Source organism: Carcharodon carcharias, chromosome 1 (assembly GCF_017639515.1).
Source record: "Carcharodon carcharias isolate sCarCar2 chromosome 1, sCarCar2.pri, whole genome shotgun sequence".
Lineage (NCBI taxonomy): Eukaryota > Metazoa > Chordata > Chondrichthyes > Lamniformes > Lamnidae > Carcharodon > Carcharodon carcharias.
Window position 1 is genome coordinate 154,494,749 of NC_054467.1, and position 25,892 is coordinate 154,520,640.

General features: G+C 43.8%; 1 protein-coding gene across 1 annotated transcript in view; it reads right to left on the reverse strand.

The window, feature by feature from the left end:
• The window catches only part of LOC121275511, a 50,201-nt gene extending 32,168 nt beyond the window's left edge, over positions 1-18,033 (reverse strand). Inside the window, exons 1-4 of the mRNA XM_041183074.1 lie at positions 17,946-18,033; positions 12,901-13,065; positions 11,939-12,037; positions 10,650-10,690 (exon numbers count right to left, since the gene is read on the reverse strand). Coding sequence (XP_041039008.1) covers positions 10,650-10,690; positions 11,939-12,037; positions 12,901-13,065; positions 17,946-18,033 — 393 coding nt within the window. The remainder of the gene's footprint in view (positions 1-10,649; positions 10,691-11,938; positions 12,038-12,900; positions 13,066-17,945) is intronic.
• Between the last annotated feature and the right edge of the window lie 7,859 nt (positions 18,034-25,892).

Genomic DNA, 25,892 nt, shown 5'->3' on the forward strand with positions numbered 1-25,892 from the left:
ATCGCATATCAAGCCTGGTCATGCCGCTGCCCATCCTGCAGCCAGAACGGGGTAATGGACATCGCAGCAGGCCTCTATGACATCCAAAATGTGTACCAGTGATATGTCATTAACCTGGGGGCTGAAGTCTTTTTTGCTTTTCGTGGACATCTTCCTTGCAATTGTCATGGGCTAGAAGCACTGAGATATGTGCACGTGACTGGACTTTAAATATTGCGCTCGATTTGATTAAGTGGCGAAGTGATGGTACAGCGAGCGAATGAGAGCCTGCCAGCCATCAAAAAGGCGTGTTTCCCAGGAATGCATAACCAATGCATTTGGGACAATATGGCATGAAAACCCACCATTGTGGCTGGCGGGTAAAATGTCATTTTAGCCGCTCGCTACCGCACTTAGGGCGGAATCGTCCCAGATTTGCACTATGTGTGTCTGCACATTCAGATCTAGGTGGGCAACATGTGAGTTTGGTATCCCGACCTCATCTGGTCTCAGATTGGCCTCAGCCATCCCCATGTCACCTCCTCACCTAAACACTACCCATAGCCACTGCACTCACAAGGGGGCACCACTTCAGGCAGTGTTGTTTGGAAACAATGTGGTTCAACCAGCCTTTGCTTCTTCACAGCAAGGTGCACTGAAGAAAATCACTGCAATTTAAAACATCAGAAGATTGAACACTAGGCCAGAGAGAGGGTTCCATAGTGATGGATGCAATGCTGGAGGCATCAGTCTTGCAGTTAGGAAGAAGAGCAGGCAGCAGTGTCATAACATGTTCACCAACCTCACACACGCACCAACATCAGTGAATGCATCTTCACATAACATCTCCTATCCACCAAACAACCAGCTTCTCACACTATTCAGTGCATCACTGCCTCACCACTCATCCCACAGCGTGCCCTGGCACTCAAGATTCCTGCTGAACATTCAGATATTCCACATCATGCTCACACACCTACCAATGCTGCCAGCCTCACGCCCACCTCTCATGAATTCTACATACTTCCAGCTGTCAGCTATGGCAAGCACATCACCAAAACACAGTACCACACAATCACAGTCATTCTGCCCTCTCTCCAGCAGGTCAAAGTGACACACAATAGAAGAAAGCAGCGCAGAACTGTCAGGAGAAATGGACGCCTGCATCCCCTGAGGCCTCCAAAGGAGACGGCTCTGAACATCATGGGGTCAGCTGCCCCTGGCATATAGCATCACTAAGAACATTGGGGATGATGGTATATTCCTGCCCTTATATCCCTCACACCTTCATCCTGCTATATGGCATGGATATCAAGTTTCTGATAGTGTGACCATGGAACTCTTGCTTCTCACCCAAGTTCCCCTTCTGATTTCCTGCTTTTAGATACTCAAGAACTGCTGCCTGGCCAACCACAGCAGCCCAAAGAGAAAGAGAGAGAGCAGCAGCACAGCACTGATGAAGAGACTCCAAACTTGATCGGACACTTGTATCCTCCAGCTCAGACACTGGCACTGTGCATTGCCAGAAGGCTAATGTAGATTTGGGATCAGCATGTGATGAGTCACCAGACATAAGTGGGTCACATTAAGATAAAAGCAAAATACTGCGGATACTGAAAATCTGAAATAAAAACAGAAAATGCTGGAAAAACTCAGCAGGTCTGACAAACCCACTATTGTGGCCATCGGGTAAAATGTGGAGAGAGAAACAGAGTTAAAGTTTTGAATCTATATGACTCTTCTTCACAGAACAATCATCAAAGGGACTCGGGAGGGCTAGTGGTGAGGCATAGATGCGGTAAAGCCACACCCCTTTGAGATCATTGGAGGATGGCATGCTCTGTGAGGTCTAGCTGTGCTCCTGTGTTCTGGTAGGTACTGTTTTCAAGGGCAGAATTTTCCATTCTGGAGACTAAGTCAGGTGGTGGGTAGAATATCGGTGTGATTCCCGCTGGGCAACAGGGTGGGTGTACAGGCACAATCTTCCATTTTTTAGTTCATTAATTATCTATCTGCGAGGAGCTCAGTGAATCTGTTGGTGGGGCTGGCAGGAAGTCACCCACCGTGCCATTACCTCATGGGGTGGGAGGTCCTGGTGCCATATTTAAACCACACCTGGACAGATGTTCACTCATTGTAGGCCAGGAGATCCACATTACTCCTCCAGAGTCCTTGCAGCCACAGCTCATACTGGAAAAGCTCACATGTGAGAAATCACATCTTGGGACATTCAAGGGTGCCTCCAACATTGTCTTTCATTCATATCTAGATAAGAGCGTTGCTGGAAAATACACCAATGATTGAGCCAATACCTGCCATTGCAGTGATCCATGTTCTCCAGTGTCTTGATCTTCTAGGGGGCCTGCTGCCTCTTTCTGCCCAGGCCCTTGCTCCTCCTGGCCCTGTGTCAACATGTGATGGTCTCTTCTCCTCATCTGGATAACAGCCACTACCAAGGCAGGGTTGTCTGCAGCCTGCATCATCAACGCCTCCGTGTTTGTGTGAATGAATTGAAGTGATACATTATGTGAGCATGTCCTTTACAGGTTTCCCTCCATCTCAAAGCCGGCAGGCCAGTGCTAAGTCCTTCATCTGGCCTCTATCTAGACATGGCATCCCCACCCCACCCCTTCCAGGTGAAGGACATCTGGAGAACCAGAGATAGGTGTTCCTCCTGTTCATATAAGAATGCATATGGAGACATTGCTCTTTGGCCAGGGTGATGAGAGACATGTGTAAGAAGCCTCACGTGGGTACTTTTCTGCTTCTCTCCACCATCCTTGACATGCTATAGAGAGACCATTGCCATGGCAGCATAGAAAGATCAACCATATGATCCCTCATCAGCCATAACCATTCACCCAGGAGGATGGAGGTTTGGGGTCATGAGATGGCTGCCCTCCACCAGCCTTTGAGGCATTCCACCCTCTCCCTCCCCCTGCCTGCAGCCAATGGCAAATGGCACAGAATGAACGGCAGCTCCACACCTTGCCGGGGTCTCGATGTTATGAGACACATGAGTTGGGAACAAACCTGCTGCTGTGTGGGAGTCACCATAGAGAGGAGAACACAACTGAGTATCTTTGATATCCAGTTGTCTCATAATGATTAGGGTGTCCCTTTAGTCGGCCACTTGTGCTAACTTTGAACTCCACCTGCCCATAAATACCTTCCTCCCACCTCAAGGGATCTCACTGGCCATGGTCAAGGTCAGTTTGGAAAGATGGTCTGTGTCACCTATCAAACTCGCTCCACCACCTTCTACCTACCCCCGTTCCCACCAACGTCGCCCATCACTGCAAATCCACCTAATATCACCATTCCTCTCCCCCCATCACTGTGTTTATCTACATTACTTTAAGGAAGTTCTGTAATTAATAAGAAGTAAAAGGAGCTGGTGAGTTTTAACTGACAACTCAAAATCAACTTTCAAGAGATGTTGGCTTTCCTCTAATTATTGTATTAATAGAGTACAAGATTTTAATCCACTGATTAGAGAAGAACCTGTAAACCAGAACCTATTGTTCTTCAAATCTCTATTTGGAAATTAAATATTCAGTGATTTGAGACAAATAATTACTTTTGGTTAAATTAGTGTTCAGGCACTTAACTGTTGTCTAATGACCCTTATTTCAACAGAGGCAGTAACTGTTTAAAATGTAGAGGTTACTGCTTCATCTAAAGGATTAGGATGTAATATAGATGCATTAAACATTCATATGCTAATAGTATCAACAGCGATTTCTAGATTTGCTGTATTTGTAAACATAGTTATTTTCCAAAAACAACTTAGGGGCACAGTGGAGTTCAGATTTTCTCAGCTTATTGAGTTTTTATGTCACTTTTGGGTGCCAGCCTGTGTAAATAGTTGAAATAAAGTAAAATTAAATACACAACTCAACTACGTGGGAGATTAATGAAGGCATAACGGTTTAATTGTAGCACAACCTGTCAACCTGAAGGAGGATCCTTCATTCACTGTTGATGGTAATGAATCCTGCTCCTGCCCTCTCCAAAAGGGAAAATGTTGATTCTCACAGGCCCCTCAGGCAATCTTACTCTCTAATAGACTGAGTAGATATTGACATTTGATCAGGTTGTCAACTCTTAATTGAAAAAAAATAATAATTGCATCAATAATCTGGAATCTTCAGCAACAATCTTTAAAAAGGTGTCTAACATCCAACTGACTCATTGAGAAGATTTACTAATAATCAGCCAGTTGTCCTATCCCACTACAAAAAGATTAACAGAATTCATTCAAGCACATTCAACATTTATCTACTGAATTAAAAATTGCTTTGTTTAATATTAGTGCAAGGGGAAAGTGTTTGTATTAATAGTTTTTTATTGTTATCTCAGTGTGGGATTAAAAAATACTAAATTAAACTGGTTATTGAGCATAGTGAACAAATCTCCCCTTGTTAAAGTTTAGATTGAGCTGTACCAACAATCAAAAACTTGTATAGTTTTGGTAACTTTACTCCTTTTTGGTAATTCACTGCATATGTACTTGAGATTCCAAGCAAACACCATGGCCAAACATTCTTATTTTACAAATGATAGTGTTCAATTTGGTCATTTTTTTTAGAAGCATGGAGATAAACAGCCAACTCATATTTCCACAAACAGGATGGCCTGATGACATTGCTCTAAAAGTTAGACTATCTCAATCAATACAGACCAAAAAGTTTGTTTATATACTGTCCACATTTAAAACACTCTTAAAAACAAGTTGAAAGGCAGCCTCTGCAGCAGCGTCAGCTGTACTGATATGGTTGTCAAGCAAAGTGGGACTGAAACCATCAATATTAACTCCCACCAGCAATTCTGATGAATGGCCTCTATGCAAAACGTAATCCTGCATTTTCAGACTCTGGTGGGTCTGCTGTTTATTGCCACTACTTTTGTTTTTATTAGTTTTGAAGCCACAGATGTAGTATGAAGGCTGCATCATGCTTCTTCATTGATCTTGCACAAAAGGCAGCCTTTAGAAAGTTTGCTTGCTATCTACAACACAACATGATAACTTTGACCTACCCAGGGTATTGTAGTAGGCATAACATCTCAAATACTGTAGCAGTCCATGTCCACATGCAGTAAGATCTGGGCAATATCAAGGCTGATAATTAACAAGTAACATCACAAGTAAATGTGATAAGTGTTAGGAAATAGAGAAAGCTTAAGTAAGTTAAATTGGTATTTGTGGGTGTTAGGAATTAGTTTTAGCTTTACTGTTTAAGTTTAATTTGTATTTCTGTATTTGTGTGTTAAGAAAGGTCAAATTGAGTTTTAGTTTCACTTTAAAAGAGGTCTGCATTTCTAATAAGTTTTATGACTGTGGCAGCTAAGTTAAACAAACAAGAGTAGAGAAATTGGGCTGTTGCCTGGCAACAGAGGTCCAGAGGAGCAGGTCGGTCCCACAGACACACAGCAGTACAGCAGTTTTGAGTTTTATTTGAAGACAGCTGCCAAATAGAAGCCACCTAGAAGGGACATATAGCCAGTCCCAAGCTACAATTAGTTGAATGTAGCTATCAGAGAGAGACTGGAGCAAAAGGGACAGACAACAAGTCCCAAGCTAAAGAAAAGACCCCAAAATCCAGGGGAATGGAACAGGAGAAAGTCCCAAGCAGATCCTCTAGTCAAAGGAAGGACAGAAACCTGGAAAAGGTCTTGTTAATGAAGTTAAGAGTGAGAGGCAGAGAGAAAAGCTCCAAGCTTCAGATTTAAAGAGATAAAAGCTGCCGAAAACAGATTTAAAGTGAGCACTGCTTGCAAGAAGCAAGAAGGTCCAAAGAGCCGACTGAAGGTCTGTAACTCTTTGCTTGGGCATGTGAAGCAGTGGTGTACTGTTGAATCAGTAAGAGAGAATGCATGGAATGCTTGATTGCTTTTGGTGACCCAGGGAAGAGGAACATTGGAAGGAGAGTTCACAAACCTGGAGGCAAACCCTTGTGGAAGGCATCTTAGAGAAAGAGTCAGTTTGGGAGAAGATTCCAAGGTGAGTGGAGATTGGAAACCCTCATATGAAAGATGCAGTTCAGTGAGACTGGTTGACTCATGGTGTGACAAGAGTCTCAGGGGAGTTGAGGAGAGATCCATAGCGTCTGTTTGAGGTGGCATTTGTCAATTGATTTCAGAGTGTGGTGTGTCTGACCACAGGTTTCTAATTGCTTTACGTGGACTTAACTTGCTGTGAACATTAGAGCATAAGATGGCTTTTGTAACTTGTGTTATCCTTACAAACCTGTATATACTGCAAAGGTATAGTTGTGGGAGAAGGAGTATTGTAATATAGTTAATCTTTTCTTGTTTAATAAATGCTTTATTCTTCTGTTAAAAGTTCATTAGCTGACGCTGGTGATTCTGTTCAGTAGCCACTCTCCATGTATCTAACAAACAAATAAAAGTTAGGATCTGGATTCCATCCTGGGATCAGGCTTGTCCAGGGGTAACCTCAGCTAGGATCATAACATAAGCAAATAGGTCATCATGTTCTGTTTTGACCATTAATACTGGATTTAGCACCAGGAACCTGTTTCCTATCTCTCAGCTTCTCACCATGGTCACTGAGGTGAAAAGCAGGAAGAGCTTCTTCAATGAAACTGACAGGCTAGGAAGGCTTTGCTCAGTAAAACTGAAGAGTTCTGGCCATGACCAAATGAAAGGCTGCTATTCATAGCACTCCTTCTTAGGGAGTGCTAATACTGCTTAACAGATGATTACCAACCTTTTGAAAAGCATTTAATCTGTCAAGCACTTCACGCATCTTCAGTTGCACTTCCCTGCTGCCAGCCTTCACCACAGCATAGGAGCAGCTTATGCAGCTCCACCTTCCAGCACTGAAGAGGGGAAGAAACACTAACACCAACAGCTCCTGCAGCAGCATGAGAAAAACCAATACCAGTACCAACTGTCTTCTCCTTAGTCACATCCACAAAGCCCCATCCACAAAGCCGAGAAGATGGACACCAACATACAGCTGGAAGGAGGTGACAGCCACAACACAGGTTCTAGCAGGCAGAGGGACAGCTCTCTCAACATGTCTGAGTGCCCATACCTCAGGCTCACACGGTAGATCACTGCTGACATTTTCAGCCTCCTGGAACAGGACCTCCTTCCGAGTGAAGCAGGCGGGCACGCATTGTCAGTGACTGACAAGGTGCCCATCACTGGAGGGTCACCAGCTCACCCAGAGTCTATGCCTCTTGCCAAGATTGTGGGCTCCCTTCTCCTACAAAGAGAATTATGAATGTTAGAAGTGGCTAGTGTGGAGAGGAGAGAAGGACAATATTAGTGGAAAGTGACTGAGAGGCATTGGTACAAGAGAGCAGTAGGATTAGTATGGGTGATGGTTGGTCAGATGAGGTTGTTAGGTGCATGCAGAGAAAGGAATGAATGGAGCTGTAAGGTGTGTTGACCTGAGGAGAGTTAGCACCTGAAACTTACCTTTTCCTACCTTTCTGAGGTCCTGAATCCTGTTTGGTGTATTGTCTCCAGCTTGAAGGGACCACAGTTCTGCTGCTGACATCCTCGACCACATCCATCCACACCTAATATGTTGGAGAGACTGACTTCTTCCTCCTGTCCTTGGGCGAGCTCAACTCAGTGCAGTCGCTTAGATCCTGCAGCAGTACATCCAGGTAAGAGTGGAAGACTGAGGGGTGGTGGGGAGGTGGGGGGCAGCCTTCCCAGGTCTCCTCTCCATTCCTGTGGCTGCCACAGCCTCAGGAATCCAAGTGCAGTGAGCCATTGTAATCCATGCCAAGGTCCCGTTAATCATAAATCCATCATTTGACAGATCCAGTGCCCTCCTTGATTAGCCAGGGAACCCATAGGTAGAATGCTAATGCCATGCCTGAGTTAAAGATCCTCAACAAAGCCTGTCCTTCACCATCCAGGTTCCAGATATGCTAATGATACCACCACCTGGCCAGGGACTAGCTTGGGAAAATTCCATCCCACAGGTAGAATTTAATGTCTTGTGCCAGAGGTGAATTCTGGGCTAGGGGGTGCCGTTTGATCAGGTGGAATGGTGTGGGGTGGAGAGACCCCACCTCCCCACTTCCCCCCCAATTAGGTCTGGGGCAGAAAGACTTGTGGGCAACCTTCCCACCTGGATGCCAATTGAGGCCCTTAAGTGGGAAATTAATGCCTACTTAAAGGCCTCATCCTGCTGCCACTGGTATTCAACCAGCAGCAGGTGGGGGAATCCTCATGTGGGGACTTGCCAACCAATCAGCATCCTTTACTCCTGTAGAATAAATAATTGTGACTGTTTGAAATTTGGCATTCTTGCGTTTGTCCTAATGAGTTCAAGTTATAAAGCTTCAGCAACATGTCTCTTTTCAGAAATTAATTATACCCAAAGACTGGGTTAATAACTCAGTTATAATTTAGTTTCTAATCATAGAATTATAGAAATTTACAATACAGAAGGAGGTCTTTCAGCCTACTGGACTGAATTTTGCCAACCTGTGCTGGGGAGCAGGAGGGCCTGAAAATGGCAAGGGAGGCTGAATGAAGTGCCCATCATGTTCCTGCTGCCATGCCATCTTCCTACAGGAAGGTGGCAGACTGCCCTCCTGCTCAGAAGTCAACTGAGACACTGAAGTGACCAATTAAGAGACTCTTCCCACTGGCATTCTACCAGAGGTATGTGGGTTCTCCACAACATGGGGAAACTGCCAGGTAAACCTGGCACCCAGTGGGCACAGCAGCCCTTCCTATTCAAGCCCACTTTGGATGTCAGAGGGGCTCCTGCCCTATGAAAAAGGCATTAACTGCCCTTTGCTTACCTGACTGGCCCCAGCCTTGGCACCCCCAGACCCCATTTACCTAGCTGGGAGGGTGCTCAGGTGTAAACCCACTAGTGGCCATGGCTCCTGATGGCTCTGCTGAGACTGCTTAGCTACTGGCCCCCTGATTCACAGGCTATTCCTGGGTATAAGCAGCCATCCTTAAGAAGATAGTAGCCCCAGTGGCAACCAATTAGTTGGCTACCACCTATAAAATACAGCCCTGACTCCCACAGCCAATACTTTTGGACCTTTCAGAGGGACCCCAATCGTGAGAACAAAACTCCGCCCATTGTATCTACGCCGTCTGACAAGTAGCTATCCATCCTCATCCCAATTTCCAGCTCTTGTTCTGTAGCCTTATGGGTTACAGCACTTCAAGTCTATATCCAAGTACTTTGCAAATGTTATGAGAGTTTCTGCCTTTACCACCCTTTCAGGTTGTTAGCTCCAGATCCCCACATTTCCCTTCAAAACACCTCTAAACTTTCTAACCTTTTAGCCTAAACCTCTATGCCCCTTCGTTCTGTTCCCGTCAACGAAGGCCTTTCCTTCCACACTGTCTAGACCCCTCATAATTTTATACACTTCTAATTGGTTTCCTCTCACCTTCCTTTGTTCCAATCTAAAATTCTCAAGTCCAGGCAGCATCCTCGTAAATCTCCACTGTATCCACTCTCGTGCAATCACTTCTTTCCTGTCATGTTAATGATGTGGTATAGTGTGGTGACCAAAACTTTACTCAGTATTCCAGCTGTGACCCATCTAGTGTTTTATACAGTTCTTCCATAACCTCCCAGCTCTTATATTCTATGCCTCAGCGAATGAAGGGAAGGATCCTGTATGGTACCTTAACCACCTTAGCTACCTGTCCAGCCACCTTCAGTGATCTGTGGACATGCATTCTAAAGTCCCTCTGTTCCTCTAAATGTCTCAGCATTTATTGTGTATTCTCTTGCCTTGTTAGTCTTTCCCAAATGCATTACCTCACACTTCTCTGGATTGAATTCTATCTGCCACTGTCATCCCCAGTCTTTCAGTCTTTCTAAACAAAGATTGAATCTTGTCCCTCAGAATTTTTTCCAATAATCTTTCTGAAATGTTTTGTCACTTCTTAACAATTAAGAACACACACACACACACAGATATCTGCTTCTGAAGTCCAACTTCCTGTATCAAAAACAGAAGTTTCCTTTATTCCTTATTCTCCACCAAAGGGCAATACATCCAGGACTTAGCACACCTTACTGTCAGGTTTTATATAACAATTCTTTTTAACTAAAATGTTCTTTTACAAAAAAAAACAAACGTTAAACACAAACATCACACTTTCCAGCCAGGTTGGCTGCTGTAATTACTTGGCCTGTCCCTTTCTCCTTTTTTAAACAATAGTATAACGTTAGTTGTCCTTCAATCGTCTGACACTATACCTGTAGCCAGAGCGCATTGGGAAATGATAGAGCCTCCACTATTGCTTCTCTTGCTTCCCTTAGCAACCTAGGGTACATTTTTTCTGGGCCTGAGGACTTAACCACTTTCAAAGATGTTAAACCGCTTAATATTTTCTCTCTCACTCTGCTAATCTAAATACATCTAATATGGTTCTCTCAGTTTGCAATGCCTGTATTATCCTTCTTTTTTGGGTAAAGGGAACCATAACAACACCCTCTGCCTCCACACGCAGGTTGCCCTTGTGGCCATTAATAGGCCCTATTCTTTCTTTAGTTATCCTCATGCTCTTTATATTTTTATAAGAAATCTTTGACATTTCCTTGGCTTTAATTTTTAATAGTTTGTGTTTCAGAGATAAACCACTTTATTTACATTTAACACCAAGTGCTAAATGTGGCCCAATTATTTTCGTCTTACCTTATTTTTTTCTTTATGCAGCTCAACTTCTACACAATTACCTGCACATTGGCACAAACAATATATATTTTTAAAGCACATTATGAAGGGAATTTTTTTTAAAATCCATGCAAGTTATAGTCTATTAGGCAGGCCACTGGTGGGCCTTCCCCTGAATCAAGACCCCAGGGGCAGAAGTACTGCCTAGTGTGAGCCGCCAGCCAATCAAAGTCCAGTAGCTCTTGTGCTCAGCAGTGCCACTGAGGAGGCCGCGGCTGCTACGGGAAGCACACGCCCTGGAGTCCCAGGACCTTGGAGGACCCAGGCCACAGGTAAGTAATGTGGAGGCAGGCATTTCGAGAAGTGGGAGTCACAGGAAGAGGGGGTTTGGAAGCAAGGGCTGGGCGTGTCTCTCATTAGGCCCTCCTTCCCATTGTCCAGTCACTCGATCAGATACCAATTGCATTGATTGAGCGACGCCCCCCTCCCCTCCCCTCCCCTACCCTCCTCTCCCCTCCCCTCCCCTCCCCCAGGTGACAAGCAGCCCGCACAATCTCACCTGTCCTGCACACTGCATGATGACAGACCGGCTTGCAGCTGAGTTAATCATCTATTGGCCACTTAAGGGCCTCAATTGGGGGTGGGGTGGGAAGGTCAAACATTCCTGCTCAGCACTTAATACTGATGGAGCCAGAAAGACAGCGGAGTCCAGGTACATCACCACCCCACCTAATTTCTTGCCCTTCCTGCCTCCATGCAGGGATTAACTGTCAGTGACTCATATGTGCATACCAACAGATGCCCACCATACACTCCCTACAAGGATTAGTCCACAGAGAGAACAGACCGGCCCTGATATGTAAAGTCTAGGTAGCTGAGGATTGACACAGAGGCCATAAACAAACCAGTTGAGCTCTTCAAGTGACTCATGCTCAAACAGCACAGCAATGTCACCATATTGGAATGCAGCCTTTAATTTACTCAAAGGGAGTCATCTCCACGAATTAAAAAGATACTGGAATGGATTTTAATTACTGGATGGCCAACCAGAAGATAGTGCCAGGTGGAAGGTCCAGCCCATTTTGAGTTGCAGATGAGATTGTTGAAGGAAAAGTTTCTGCCACATGTGGCTCATGTTTCCCTGAGTCTATTTTCCAATATAACTCAAACAACTGTCCAGCCCAATGATACCTTCCAGGTCACAACATACACTCTAGAGGATTGGCAATAGCTGTAGAGTCTGCCCCACACCTTGTAACTTAGTTTCCGGGTAGCATGTCTTCAATGTCTATTGTTGGATTCCTCCTTACCAAATGGTTTAATGTCCTCTTGCGTCTCATTGCTGTCCTCTTCTGAGATGATAATTCTCTCAGGGCTGGGTTCAGCAGATCTGGATGAAGGTGATCTAGCTGTGGAAACAAGGAGGACATTATTACACTTATTCCTTTGAGCTAATTGTACAGTTTAAAATAGGGCTGCTGTAGATACCAGAGAGACACACTAGAATTCATTTAGCTCAAGTGCAGCAAACAAATATGGACTTTAAATTTTCATCATCTGATTTTACATACTGATTCTAACAACCAAATTAAGAAAGGTATTATGAACAATGCTTACTCAATCCCTCTGTAATGTAATCATTAAACAAAGAAAATATGTATTCACAGTTACCAGTTTATTTCGATTCTGGGAGTGTTGTGGATTTACATGTTTACCAGTTTTATTCTCAGGTCGGTTAAGGTTTTTTTCCTGTTTTGTGGATTCTTTGCTGTGATGTGGACCGTAGTTTATTCTATTAGATTTCTTCTTTGATACTTTTTTGAAGTAATTGATAGAGTTGAAATTCAAGTTATAGAAATGTAGAAACTCTGGGCATGTTTTCCACTTTTGTTGGCTAACTTCTCCACATTTTTACTCCCTCTAAGCAATCTACAGAACTTATATGCTATACTTCTTAATTCCCAATGTTGCACTGAAACTGTTTTCTTGAATCAAAATAGCAAAGACTTTATGAGGTTATTTTTAGATAAAACATACAATGTGCACTCACAGAGCCAGCAAATGTATTGTCCACACCTGAATCAAACAGGCAATTGGTTCATCAGCCAGTCCAGGACTTTCACCTCCTTTTATCCTAAAGAACAACAAACTCCTAAAGCTATTCCCCAATTTTGCTATATTTCAGAAAATATGATTATCACTCACATCAGCTATACAGATATCTCCACAGCTGGTTCCTGCTTCTCCTTTGCCATCATTTTCACCTCCTCACCTGTGCAATCTGCCTCATCCGGTGCTATCGCCTTGTGTTCACTAATTGCATTCTCTGAGACGTGTGTAACTGCGCTGTTCTTTGGTAACGTTGGTGTGAGGGACACAGAGTGCTGTACGTCTTGTGTTGGACTGCTGGCTGTGTTTGGAAGCTGCTCTTTCAGGCCTTCAATGACAAAAAAAGAAGTTAGAATGTTGGCTCAAAAAGAAACCTTCAAATGGAGTTTGTATTTACAATAATGTGTGCAAATAGTCATTTGGTAGTACAAAACCTGAGTATTGCTAAAAAAGAGACAGTTTTTGTCAAAGATTTTTTATCTTGCACGCATCAGGACAATTCACAGAAAATACCAATGTCAGAGGGAAACAACATATTTATACTATATGAGAAAAGAGTCCTCATTGGTTGGCAAGTGGACTCAGATTGGTAGAGGCATTTCCATAGATAACGCACCGGTTGATAGTGACTGACATTTAACTGCCAAGCATTGTTTGAAATTTAAACCAGACAGCTTGACTCTGATTGGTCAAGACAGTTCCATGGGGAATGAACTAGTGGATGGCTGTCACTTATTTTGTTTAGCTGAAACAGATGCAATGTGTGAATGTGTGTACATGTTCTTTCTACCTGCAAAGATCAGGGCCCTCTGTAGCATTTTATGTAACTTCCAGTACACGCAAATGCACCACAGCGCAAGCCCGACTGACAATCTTAAACCCACTTTTCAACTATTCAGCATTCTCTTCTCATATAGTATAAATATTGGGTTTTTTCTTGCAAATTGTCCGGATGAGGGCAAGACAAAAAGCTTTGACAAAAAATGTCTCTTTTTTCAGCAATACTCAAATAATGTGTGTTCTGATTTTGTGGGAATGAGCGAGAAGGGCAAAAAGACATAAAAGCAGGGAGATAGGGTGAGCTTGAAAAGCCCCTATGGCTTCACTTCCCCGTGATCCTTCATGCTCTTGCAAGCCCATGACATCTGTGATGAAAGTTTAATAATTTTCATAATATTTTTCTGGTTTATTGTGAAGTAGTTTTATGAGGATAAGTTTAGATGTTTCTGTCTGTGTGATTTAATTACATTTGGAGCCAAGTAGACTGCAAGCTTGAAATCATCAAAAGAAGCTTTGCGTAGGAATGTGCTTGACATGCTAATGAGTAAACATGGATGCTGGCTTAGCATGTAAGGTGTGATGGGAATTTGCATTTTTAGATAAATTGAAGGGATTGTTTGGGTTTCAAAGGGATGTTTACAACAAGCCAGATAAGCAAAGCTAAGGAGTGTGTTTATTTTTTCCCAAAGGTTATTGACAATATTGGCAACATGAAAGTTTTTCTGTTATGAAGAAGACATAATTTCAAAGGCATATAGGATAATAGGATGTAAATATTAAAGAGAGAGCAGCATATATAAAGGAGAATGAAAGACTATGTGAGAGAAGGCTATGTAAGGTCTAACAGGAGTATGTGAAACAGCCTTCAAGAAGCCTCCTGCCATTTGTGTGTAAGTCTGCTATGTAAAGTAACTGAAGTTGGAGAAAAACCATTTAGAATTCCACAGTCAAGTGGGTACTGTCTTAACTTGTTGGGTTTGGTTCAAATCTAAAATTTATTTTGGAATGTTGCCTTAAAGGGGATGTATAACTGAGAGTTAGGTCAATTCTGAATTTTACGATTTGTTACAGTGGTAAATAATTGTAGTCTTATGCATGTGCTTGAGATATTTTAGTTTGTTAGTAAATGTTTTAAAATCATTTTTTAAAAATCTCTAAAGGTCTTGGTGAACTCATTACTTCTGAATTCAGTGCACACATCTTCTCGTAATAAATACAAATTAGAAAACCATTGTGATAGCGTGACCAAGTTTCCCTTGTGGATTTAGTCCACCTTGCAGATGCCATCTGCCACATCATAACAATTCCAGTGTGGCAGGCATCAGCTCACTCTGCAACCTACACTGTGTCAGTAAGCAATTTTTTACCCTGCAGCTAAATTATATCACAATCATCTGATTTGTAAGTCCCTTTGGGAAGGTGAAATTGCAAAGGCTTTCAGGCATATGTTGCAATTTGAATGTGTGCCTTTCTGAAGTATGGGTATGGATGAGAAGCAATGAAAGCAATGCAAGATTTTGAGGACTTGGCATGGATGTACAGTACTTGTGGAACAGTTGGACAGGCAACATTTTGTGGCTGCAATCTTGTGCTTGCTACACAATACATGATATTGTGTGGGTCTTAACATGGTTGCTTACTTTTGATTGACTGTTTACAATTGTATTTAAACTACTAAATGTTCAACCTTGTCCCATTGCATGATCTCTCAAATGCAAGGCACAGGCCTCAGAAAGAGAGCAATTTTTTTTGCTAAGATGAGCTGAACTAATAAAGTGGCACAATTCTGCTTGAATTAAGTGAGCACCGTGATCGTTGCACAAGGGCTTTGACAGCTCCAGAGCCCCATGGAAAATCTACAATGTAGTTGGTAAAACTGACAATGAATAACTCACTGAGATCAGCAGTGCACGTCCAACAAAAATGGAAATGTTAACGTCAAATATTGATTAATGACAGCAGCAGAATTCACACAAATAAAAACACTTTAACTTTCAACAGTGAGGCAATGGTAAATGTGTGACAAAACAGAAACCCGTCCAATTAGCAGCCAAAGTAGAAAATAAACAAAACAGTAGGAATGTTCTATGTGGGACAGAGAAAAATATGTCAATAGCAAATGATGGCATACACTGTGGCTATAAGCTAGCACACAGTAATCAGTACATAGCATGAAACAGGAAAAACAGCAGCAAACATTCAATAAATTAGTAACACGTTTAATAAAGGCACAGCAAAACTGCCAGACAACTACGTGACTGTAATCACAAGCCTATGAAACATCCAAGGGGAGTCCAGCAGCAACAAAAAAGTTACTGCTTATCCTATACTTGTACCCAGTTTTCCAGGAATTTAGTTTCTCACCTATGTAGGCGTCATGCGCTATGCAGAAAATAAAGTTAGAAGTGTTGAGAGGGGATAATTACACTCTCTTACAAGTTTCTTTCTTTGATTTTACTAAGTAATTATTTGAAAGTGCAATGGCTATGAATTAGCATGGTTATCCTCAAAATCAGACTGTACCGTACGAGCATACATATGAACATCCGAATTTGTTACTCAAGGGGAAACATCCTTTCAGCATCCACTTCATCAAGTCCCCTCAGCATCTTATATGTTTCAATAAGATTACCTCTCATTCTTCTAAGCTCCAATGGATACAGGCCAAACCTGTCCAACCTTTCCTCAAAAGATAACACCCCCACCCCAGGTATCAGTCAAGTGAAACTTTTGCTGAACTGCTTCTAACACTTTTATAACTGTTCCAAAATAAGGAGACCAAAAATATACACAATACTCCAGATGTGGGCTCACCAAAGCCCTGTACACTGTAGCAAAACATCCCTACTTTTATAGTGCATTCCCCTTTCAATAAATGACAACATCCATTTGCATTCCTAATTATTTGCTGTACCTGCATAATAATATTTCATGAATAACGTACCAGGATACTCAGATCCCTCTGTATCTCAGAATTCTGCAATCTCTCCCCGTTTAGATAATATGCTGCTTTTCTATTCTTCTTGCCAAAGTGGACAAGTTCACATTTTCCCACATTATATTCCACCTGCCAAATTTTTGCCCACTCACTTAACCTATTGATGTCCCTTTACAGGCTCCTTATGTCCTCTTCACAACTTACTTTCCTGTCTATCTTTGTGTCATCAGCAAATTTAGCAACCATGCATTCAGCTGCTTCATCCAAGCCTCAAATAGTTGAGGCCTCAGCACTGATCCCTGTGACACTGCACTCATCAGTGCTTGCCAACTCGAAAATTGCCATTTTATGCCTTTCTCTGTTCCATTAGCTACCCAATCCTCTATCCATGCTAATATGTTACCCCATACATCATGAGCTCTTATTTTGCATAATAATTTCTGGTGTGGCACCTTGTCTAATGCCTTCTGGAAATCTAAGTACACCAGATCCATAGGTTCGCCTTTATCCACATTACTCCCCCAAAGAACTCCAATAAATTAGTCATACATGGTTTCCCTTTTACAAAACTGTGTTGACACTGCCTGATTGCATTGAGATTTTCTACGTGCCCCGCTATAACCTCCTTAGTAATAGATTCCAGAAATTCCCCAAGGCAGATATTTCACTAATTGGCCTGTAGTTTCCTGCTTTCTGTCTCCTTCCTTTCTTGAATAGTGGAGCTACATTTGCTATTTTCCAACCTGACCTTTCCACAATCTAGGGAATTTTGGAAAATCAAAGCCAATGCATCTATCTCAGCAGCCACTTCTTTTAAGACGCTAGGGTGAAGCACATCAAAAACTGCGGTCTTATCAGCTTTTACTTCAAATAATTTTATCAGTATCCTTTCCCTGGTGATTGTAATTGTTTTAAGTTCCTCCCTCCCTTTCACCTTGTGATTCATATTTATTTCTGAGATGTTGTTTGTATCCTCTACAGTGAAGAGAGACACAAAATATTTGTTCACTTAATTTGCCTTTCCTTATTTTCCAATATCAATTCCCCATTCTCACTCTCTAGAGGACCAAAAGTCATTTTACTTACTTCCTTTTTCAATACCTGCAGGGACTCTGAGGCAGAGTTTTCCCATCCCACCCATGGTGGGTTTCTTGGCGGGCGGGGGCAGAGAATCCAATGGCAGGCAAAAAGTCGGAAATCCGCCAGCATAAAAACATTTTGCAATTCTCCCAATGGTAGGTTAATGGTGGCTCAGTTATCCAGCCAACTAGTGGTGTGAACACCATTTGCGATCATTAACATCTCATGAATGCTTATTAAAACCGTTGCTCGCTGGAATCTTGTCATGCCTTTCAATCTTGCGTCATACCAGTGGGAAACAACATCGGACTCAAATCCATTTCAAAAGTTGGTGGGGGGGTGGGGTGCGTGCAGAAGTCATACTTCAGTTCACTGGTAAATTTGAGGTGAGTAAAACATACACAGCCTACCTGCCATAGCCCTGTGCCGGTCTTGTTGCAATGAACTGCCACACTGCTGGGGCTGTAGGGTTGATCTGCTCCTTATCTTTGCCGACATTGTCCAGAGGAACACCACTGTCTTGTGGCACTCATGCAGGCCTCCACTTTCAGAAACTAGCACTTCTACCAGTGAGGGACTGCGAGGCAAGGGTGGGGTTGATGAACACAAGGTAGGCAATGGGGAAGAAAGGCTGTGGAATGGCAGTCAGGGGGAAGGAGGCCAGGAGTGAGCATGAGTCTGCTTATAATGAAAGGAGGAAGAGCTCCTTGCGATGAAAGCTACTGAAATCCATTGGCTTCATTAACACTGTTAAAGGACTACTCACAACTCAGTGGCTTCACATCACAGATACTGCATCTCAAGAGTAACACATGGGAATGTAGAATTTGGGAGTGCAGACAATAATGGGGGAGGCATGGCTGTATCATATCTGGCATTCCATCAATGAAGGCCTGTCACCTCTTCACCAGATTTGACACTCCTAATGAGCCAAAGGGTATACATTCATTGACCATGTTGTGGTGGTTAGAGGTCAACCATCTCAGTTCCAGGACATCACTGCAGGAGTTCCTCAGGGTAGTATCCTAGGCCGAACCATCTTCGGCTGCTTCATCAATTCACCTTCCTTCCATCATAAGGTCAGATGTGGGGATGTTTCCTGATGATTGCACAATGTTCAGCACCATTCACGACTCCTCAGACACTGAAGCAGTCCATGTGCAAATGCAGCAAGACCTGGATAATATCCAGGCTTGGGCTGACAATTGGCAAGTAACATTCATGTCACACCAGTGCCAGGCCATGACTGTCTCCAACAAGAGAGAATACAACCTTCCCCCCTTGGCATTCAATGGCATTACCATTATTGAATCCCCCACTATCAACATCCTGGGGATTACCATTGACCAGAAATAGAACTGGACTAACCATATAAATACTGTAGCTACAAGAGCAGGTTAGAGGCTAGGAATCCTGCGGTTAATAACTCACCTCCTGACTCCCCAAAGCCTGTCCACCATATACAAGGCACAAGTCAGGAGTGTGATGGAATACCCCCCACTTTCCTGGATGAGTGCAGCTCCCACAACACTCAAGAAATTTGATACCATCCAGGACAAAATACCCATTTTATTGGCACCACATCCACGATGCACTGCAGAAACTCACCAAGGCTCCTTAGAAAGCACCTTCCAAATCCACGAATGCTACCATCTAGAAGGGCAAGAGCAACGGACACATGTGAACACCACAACCTGTAAGTTCCCCTCCAAGCCACTCGCTATCCTGACTTGGAAATATATCACCATTCCTTCACTGTCGCTGGGTCAAAACCCTGGAGCTCCCTCCCTAACAGCACTGTGGCTGTACCTGCACCACATGGACTGCAGCGGTTCAAGAAGGCAGCTCACCACTACCTTCTCAAGGGCAGCTGAGTTGGGCAATAATTGCTGGCCCAGCCAGCGACGCTCACATCCCTTAAATTAATTTTTAAAAACTGATTGGTCATTAAAATGTCACATCAGAGATTGGAGCACAGAGCTAGGTTGTGTCACTCATCTCAGTTAAACTTTAGCATCCCACACGGGGCTCAAGATGCTACAAAGCTGTGATGCCGTCTTGGTCACCTCGATGTGTGTACTAGTGTTTCAGGGACAAGGCGACATCAGCCACCATGCAAGTAGGGCAGGAGAAATTATGGATCTTTACGTACAGTTCATCTTCTGAGTTTTACTTTCTTGCCCCTTGAATCATTAATGCCTTCAATTTTTCCTTTCAGAGAGAAAGCAAAAGCCATCTGGATTAATGCTGCCTTTTCCAGGGTCTTAATGCGATGCATGAGGCAAAGGAAGGAGAAGGAACTCCATACACAGCACCAGCAGAAGAAGCCTGGTCAAGTGGAGACTGAGCATGAGCAGGAGTGTCAAGAGGGGAGACCCACACAACTGGGGCGACTCACCAGACCTATGGTTCATTGTAGAAGAGTCTCCTATTTACAAATGAGTGAGAGGCAATGCCCTGCACATCTGCGCTTGTCCCAAGCTCTGGTACACCACATATGCCACATTCTTCATGAAGACCTGACGACACATGAAGTTGGAGGATACCTCTTGCCAGTGGCTTTGAAGGATCAACAGTGGACCTGTTCAGCATCTCTCAGTCCGCAACACATCTATGCATTAAGGAGGACACAGATGCCCTTTACAGGAAGGCCCATCATTATGTCAGGTTTGTTCTGGATGAAGATTACCAGGCTGCGAGATTCACCAGCTTTGCCACCATCTCAGGTTTCCCTAGAGTTCAGGGCACAATAGACTGCACCCATGTAGCTACACAGGCTCCATGGTAGCTGGCTCTAACGTTTATAAACCACAAGGGCTATCATTCTATCAATGTACAACTGGTGCATGATCACCGGAAGCACAAACTGTATGTTTGTGCACAGTACCTGGGAGTTGCCATGACTCCTACATCCTGAGTCACTCCCAAGTGCCTGAGATTTTCTCACAGCCATTACGTCTGCAGGGATGGCTGCTTGGGGTTAAGGGGTACCCACTAAAACGCTGGCTGATGACACAAGTGTGTGGCCCTTAGAGTTGTTCCGAGGAGAGGTATAACGCTGCTCATAGTTCCACACACTCCCTTATATGGCAGACAATAGGGCTTCTGAAGATGCGTTTCAAATGCTTGGACCACTCAGGTGGCTCATTCCAAAACACTCCCGACAGGGTTTCCCACATCATCGCGGTGGGTTATGCCCTTCACAATCTGGCAATGCAAAGACATGAAGCCCTACAAGAGAATGAACTGGAGGAGGATGAGAGCTCATCGGAGGATGATGATCCGGAGGCCCAGGAACCTCAGGAGGCTGCTGAGGGTCAGTATGAGCGTGATCACACCATGGAGGAAGGAAGACGTAGAAGACATGCCTGTGATATGTTAATCGCTGACAGGTTCTAAGAAGAGTGAGGTTAAGTGAGGGAATATGGCCACATCTCTCCTCGCCCTCACTGCCATTTACTTTCATCTCATGGGATGTCCAACCACTTGCAGCAAGAACGAGTCCCGCATTCAAACTTGTACTTTCTGGCCTCATGAATCACCCAGGCCATGATCTCTGCTTTAAGCCATGGGGCCCTGTGAGTGAGCTCACTCTGGGAATTGGGAGCCCACTGAGGAACGAGTGATGTGAGAGAAGACTTGAAGTTTTCGCCATCATCTAATGATGCAAACACTGCTGTGACTAAGATGTGGACATGCCCAGGAATCTCCTCCTCCTGTCCATGTCTTTTCTTCTGCCACTACCACTGAGGAGACACAAGTGCTGCTAGAATATCAATGCTGATGAGCTGCCCTCACTCAATGATGTTCCCTGAGGAAGAAGGGCTAGAAATGCTTACATCACACACTTCAAATAAAGATTTAAACACATCTTTCTGACATTACACAAGGGTGCAGAGACTAGTTCAACTGAGGTTGACATCACAGGAATGCGAATCTCACAGTGGGACACTATCACTGAGTGGGAGGATGGCTAAACCTTGAAATAAGAGGGTTCCAATGTACAAAATCACAAAGCCTTCAGCTGCCCAAAACATTCACACAACCATCAAATATATTCACAAAAGTGTAATTTATTTACTTATAGAGTACACCCGTGACCCAAAAGTGACATCATTTTTTCTTAACTTCCTTAACTCTACCGCTTCGCTTGGGTGCAGCCCCAACATCTGCAGCAGAGGTGGAGGCAGCCTGCTGACTGTTACATCCTGATGTCTGTGATGACTTTGCCGGATGTCCTCTGGTGGCCTGAGGTCTGGAGGACCCAGGCCTGATAAGGGTGAACTGCTCAGGGGCAGAAGCATCCTCGGCGGCCTGAGAAGTTGGAGTGGATGGGGTCACAGGCAGAGGGGTCTGTGAGCGTCTGCACACCCTTAGAGTGTCCTGAGAGGAGGCCCCTGGGGTGTCCAGCTGATGCTTACCCTCCCTGTGGTGCCCAAGGGCCCCGCCCTGACTCCTGCAGGAGATGGTGTACCTGGAGGGAGGTCAAAATGCCTTGTCCCCCTGTTGCCTACATCCTGATGGTGCCCACCAGGGTGTGTGACCATGGAGACCAGGGCTGAGTGCAAACCCAGCAAGACCTGCTGGACCAAGGTCTCCATGGTGGTGACCAGCCTTCCCATGGTGACCTCAAGATGCTTGCAAATCGGAGCCACAACGTCAAACAGAACATGGGCGGACTCCTCCGTTGTTCACTCTAGTCTGCTAAGTGTCTGTCAAAACTTTGCCTGATGTTCCTCTGCCTGTCATTGCATCTCCAGCATTGAGTTGGTGGCTGCTTCCAGTGGCTCATCATCTGACTCAGGCAGAGCAGGTGGCTGGTCTTCAGCAGCCCTCTGAGTGCCGGAGACCTGGGCTGTCCCTGCTTCTGACTGCTGCGGGGACGTGTCAGTGAGGTATTCTCCAGAAAGTGGGCCTAAGCCTAATCTACAGCTGTGCCCCACCAATGTGTGTGTCTCTGAGCTGATGGAGGGTGCGTGTAAATGCAGTGATGGTTCTTCCGGAGCTTCCTCTTCAGATGAAGCCTGTGTGCTCGCATTAGTGATGAAATGGCTTGGAGGGGCCTCTATCTGCTGGTGAGAGAATGAGTGTTGATATGTGTCCCCCGCCAATGTTTGTGTGAGACTCCTGAAGAGAGTAGCCATTTGAGTGCATGATGCTATGATGGGAGTTTGATATTGGAAGGAGTTGAAGGATAACTTGCCCTGGCAGAACGGATGAGATCATTCATCCTCTTCCTGCACTAGATGACATTTCGGGTGCAGTTGCCAGCCACGCTGACCTGCTCCGCGATGGCTTCCAGGCCAGAGAGGTGAGGCTGCTATGCTTCCTGCAGCCATCCCTGAGATACAGGACTTGCCTGTGTGCCTGCACTCCTCTGATCAGGGCCTGGAGGGCCTGGTGGGTGAAGCAGGGTGCTGCCTTCTTCTTGAGGCTCTCAGCCTTCTTCTTCTGGCTGCAAGACATCCCTGCACGTAACTGGGAGACAGGTGGGCTGCAGATAGTGAGATTATACGTTAGACTGGACTTTAAATATGGTGCTGGGACCTTCGACCCCGCCAGCTGACAGCAGGCGGACGAATCAGCTCCTGAGCCGCCAGGTGATTTGGCCCGATAGTCGCCTGTGTGTAATTAATGATCCTCCAAGCGTGGAATCAGGTGTGAGTTCCCGCCATTCAGGCCAATGTGTTAGGCGCCGCAGAAACCGCCCACCACCGCACTTAGTCTCATAAATGGAAATTCCGCCCTTACTTTTGAAAAAGAAAGCGTATAATTCCAAAAAGATGAGTGGCTGGTCAGAAAATTGGACAGAATAGAAAGAACAGCAACAAATGACTAAAAGACCAATAAGAAAAGAGAAATTAGAGTACAAGATAAAGCTAGCTAGCTTTTATATTTCTAGCATGACAGAAAGGGACAGTGTACAAACCTAAGAGTGCACCAGAAAATAAGGCTAGAGGTCACAAAAATCATAAAAAGACAGAACTAAAGGCTCTGTATCTGAGTGTATATAGCATTTGTAATAAAACAGATGAATTGACAGCACAAATAGAAATAAATATGTATGATCTGATGGCCATTCCAGAGACAAGGCTGGAGGCTGACAAAGATTGGGACCTGAATATTCAAGGCTACATGACATTTAGGGAAGACAGGAAGCTAGGAAAAGGTGGAGGGGTAGCTCTGTTCATTAGGGATGACATTGATACCTTGAGATGACCTTAGTACTGGAGATCAAGATATATAGAATCAGTTTGGGAAGAGATGAGAAATAGTAGAGGTAAGAAGTCACTTGTAGGAGTGGTTTATAGGCCCCCTAACAGTGACCACACTGTAGGATGAGGTATACAGGGAGAAATAATAGGGCTTGTGAGAAAGGTATGCCGATAATCATGAGTAATTTTAATCTACATATAGATTGGATGATCAGATTGGCAAAGGTAGCCTAGATGATGAGTTCATAGAGTGTTTTCAGGACAGTTTCTGAGAGCAGCACATTTTATCACTAACCCGAGAACAGGCTATACTAGATCTGAGACAGGGTTAGTTAATAACCTCATAGTGAAGATACCCCAAAGTAGCAGTGATCATAATATGATTGTATTTCACATTCATTTTGAGGGAGAGAGGAGTTATCTAAGATTAGTGTTTTATACTTAAATAGGGGCAATTTTGAGGGCACGAAGACAGAGCTGGCTAAAGTGAAGTGGGAAATTAGGTCCATGTTCTGATCATCATTTTCTTTATTCCTACCTTGTTCCCTTGCCTTGTCTTCTCTATTTAATTCATCACATCTTCCCAAACTTGATTCCTTGCCCCTACTTTTTACTTTAAAGCCTTCAAGCAACAACGCGGACACTCATGTCCTTATTACCTGAATGTTCCAGTTCCTCAGAGCTGCCTTCTTTTAGCACAGAGCACAATGAAGTAGCCATTTTCTGTGGATTAATTAATAGATTTTAGAAATATTTTAAAAATCATACAAAACTAAATATAGATGTATAATCATTTTACTGACTGTACAGTGCAGCAAAGCAATCTGATATTGCTTCTTGTTTTATCTTATCTTGTTTTAGAAAAGAAACAAAATTCCAAGATTCCAAAATCAATATTCTTAATTAACTAACTTGGGAAAATTATCCCTCCTCATCCTGAAATATGATCTTACAATTCCAAAGTGAACTTGTATTCAAGCATCAATACTGCCAAATATTGAAATGTTCATTGATTGTTTTGTAGTATTTCGCTACCATAATAAACCATAAAATAAACAAATCCTCCCCTAATTTCCTTGAGGACACACACTGCATCCGGATCTTCCTGATCAGCTTTGTAAGTGGCGGAACAACCATCCATGCTAGATATTAACACTTCCCTGGCTCAGAAAGGCCAGTGTCTTCCTAGAGGTCATACTGAAGGAGGTGAGGTGCATCAGTCTCCAGATGGGCAATATGCACCCCAAAGTAAGGCAATTAAAATCAGCGCTCACCCAAAGCAAGAGGCCAGAGTTCTATGAACCTCATCTGAAAGATTGGGGCATGGTGAGTGTGTTGGTTCTACTCGAAGTGGCAGCCCAATGGGACATTAATTTCCATTCGCCTGCCTTGCTGGCAGCAACCTTTAGAAAATTCTGTGAGAGGATTGGTGAGTGGAGCAGGTTATGGGGTGGGGAGGGGATTACGACTTAAGAAGGTTTTCCTTATTATAAACAAAATTTTAAGCATTTAGCTTGGGTTGGCAGCCCAGGAGGGCACGGAAAAATCCAGAGCAGGGCAGACTCAACGTTTGCCCTGCTAATCTATGACACAATACAGTACTCAAAGGTATTGCTCACTTCAGAACACATTCTAATACACATTCTAATACATTCTAGTTGGCTTCCCCTCCTCCATCTTTTAAAAATCTAGTTAATCCAAAACATTTGTGAGCTTTGTTCTCCCTCACACAAAGTCCTGTTGGAACTGTGCTTGCAATCCTGGCAGTCAATGCATCCAACACCCTAATGTGTGAGGCTAAGGCTGGCTTGTCTGGTTTCTTTTGTGCCAGCTAGATTATAATTAGCAAGCAAATTTATAAAATTTATTTATTTGTTCTCAGGTGATGGATAATGCTGGGAAGGCCACAATTACTACTTTAGTTGCCCTAAGATGCTGGTGTACCTTCTTCTTCAACCTTTATTTGTAGAACAGAGTAGCTTGCTTGGCCACCTCAGCAGGATTTTGCCACAGGTTAGTTGTGTAAACTGTGTAATTTGTTAATAATCTGATTGAAGATTGCATTAACATTGAAACCATCACTGGCTTTGCAAGTATTGCCCCTTGACGTTCAATGGCATGACCATCGTTGAATCCCCCACA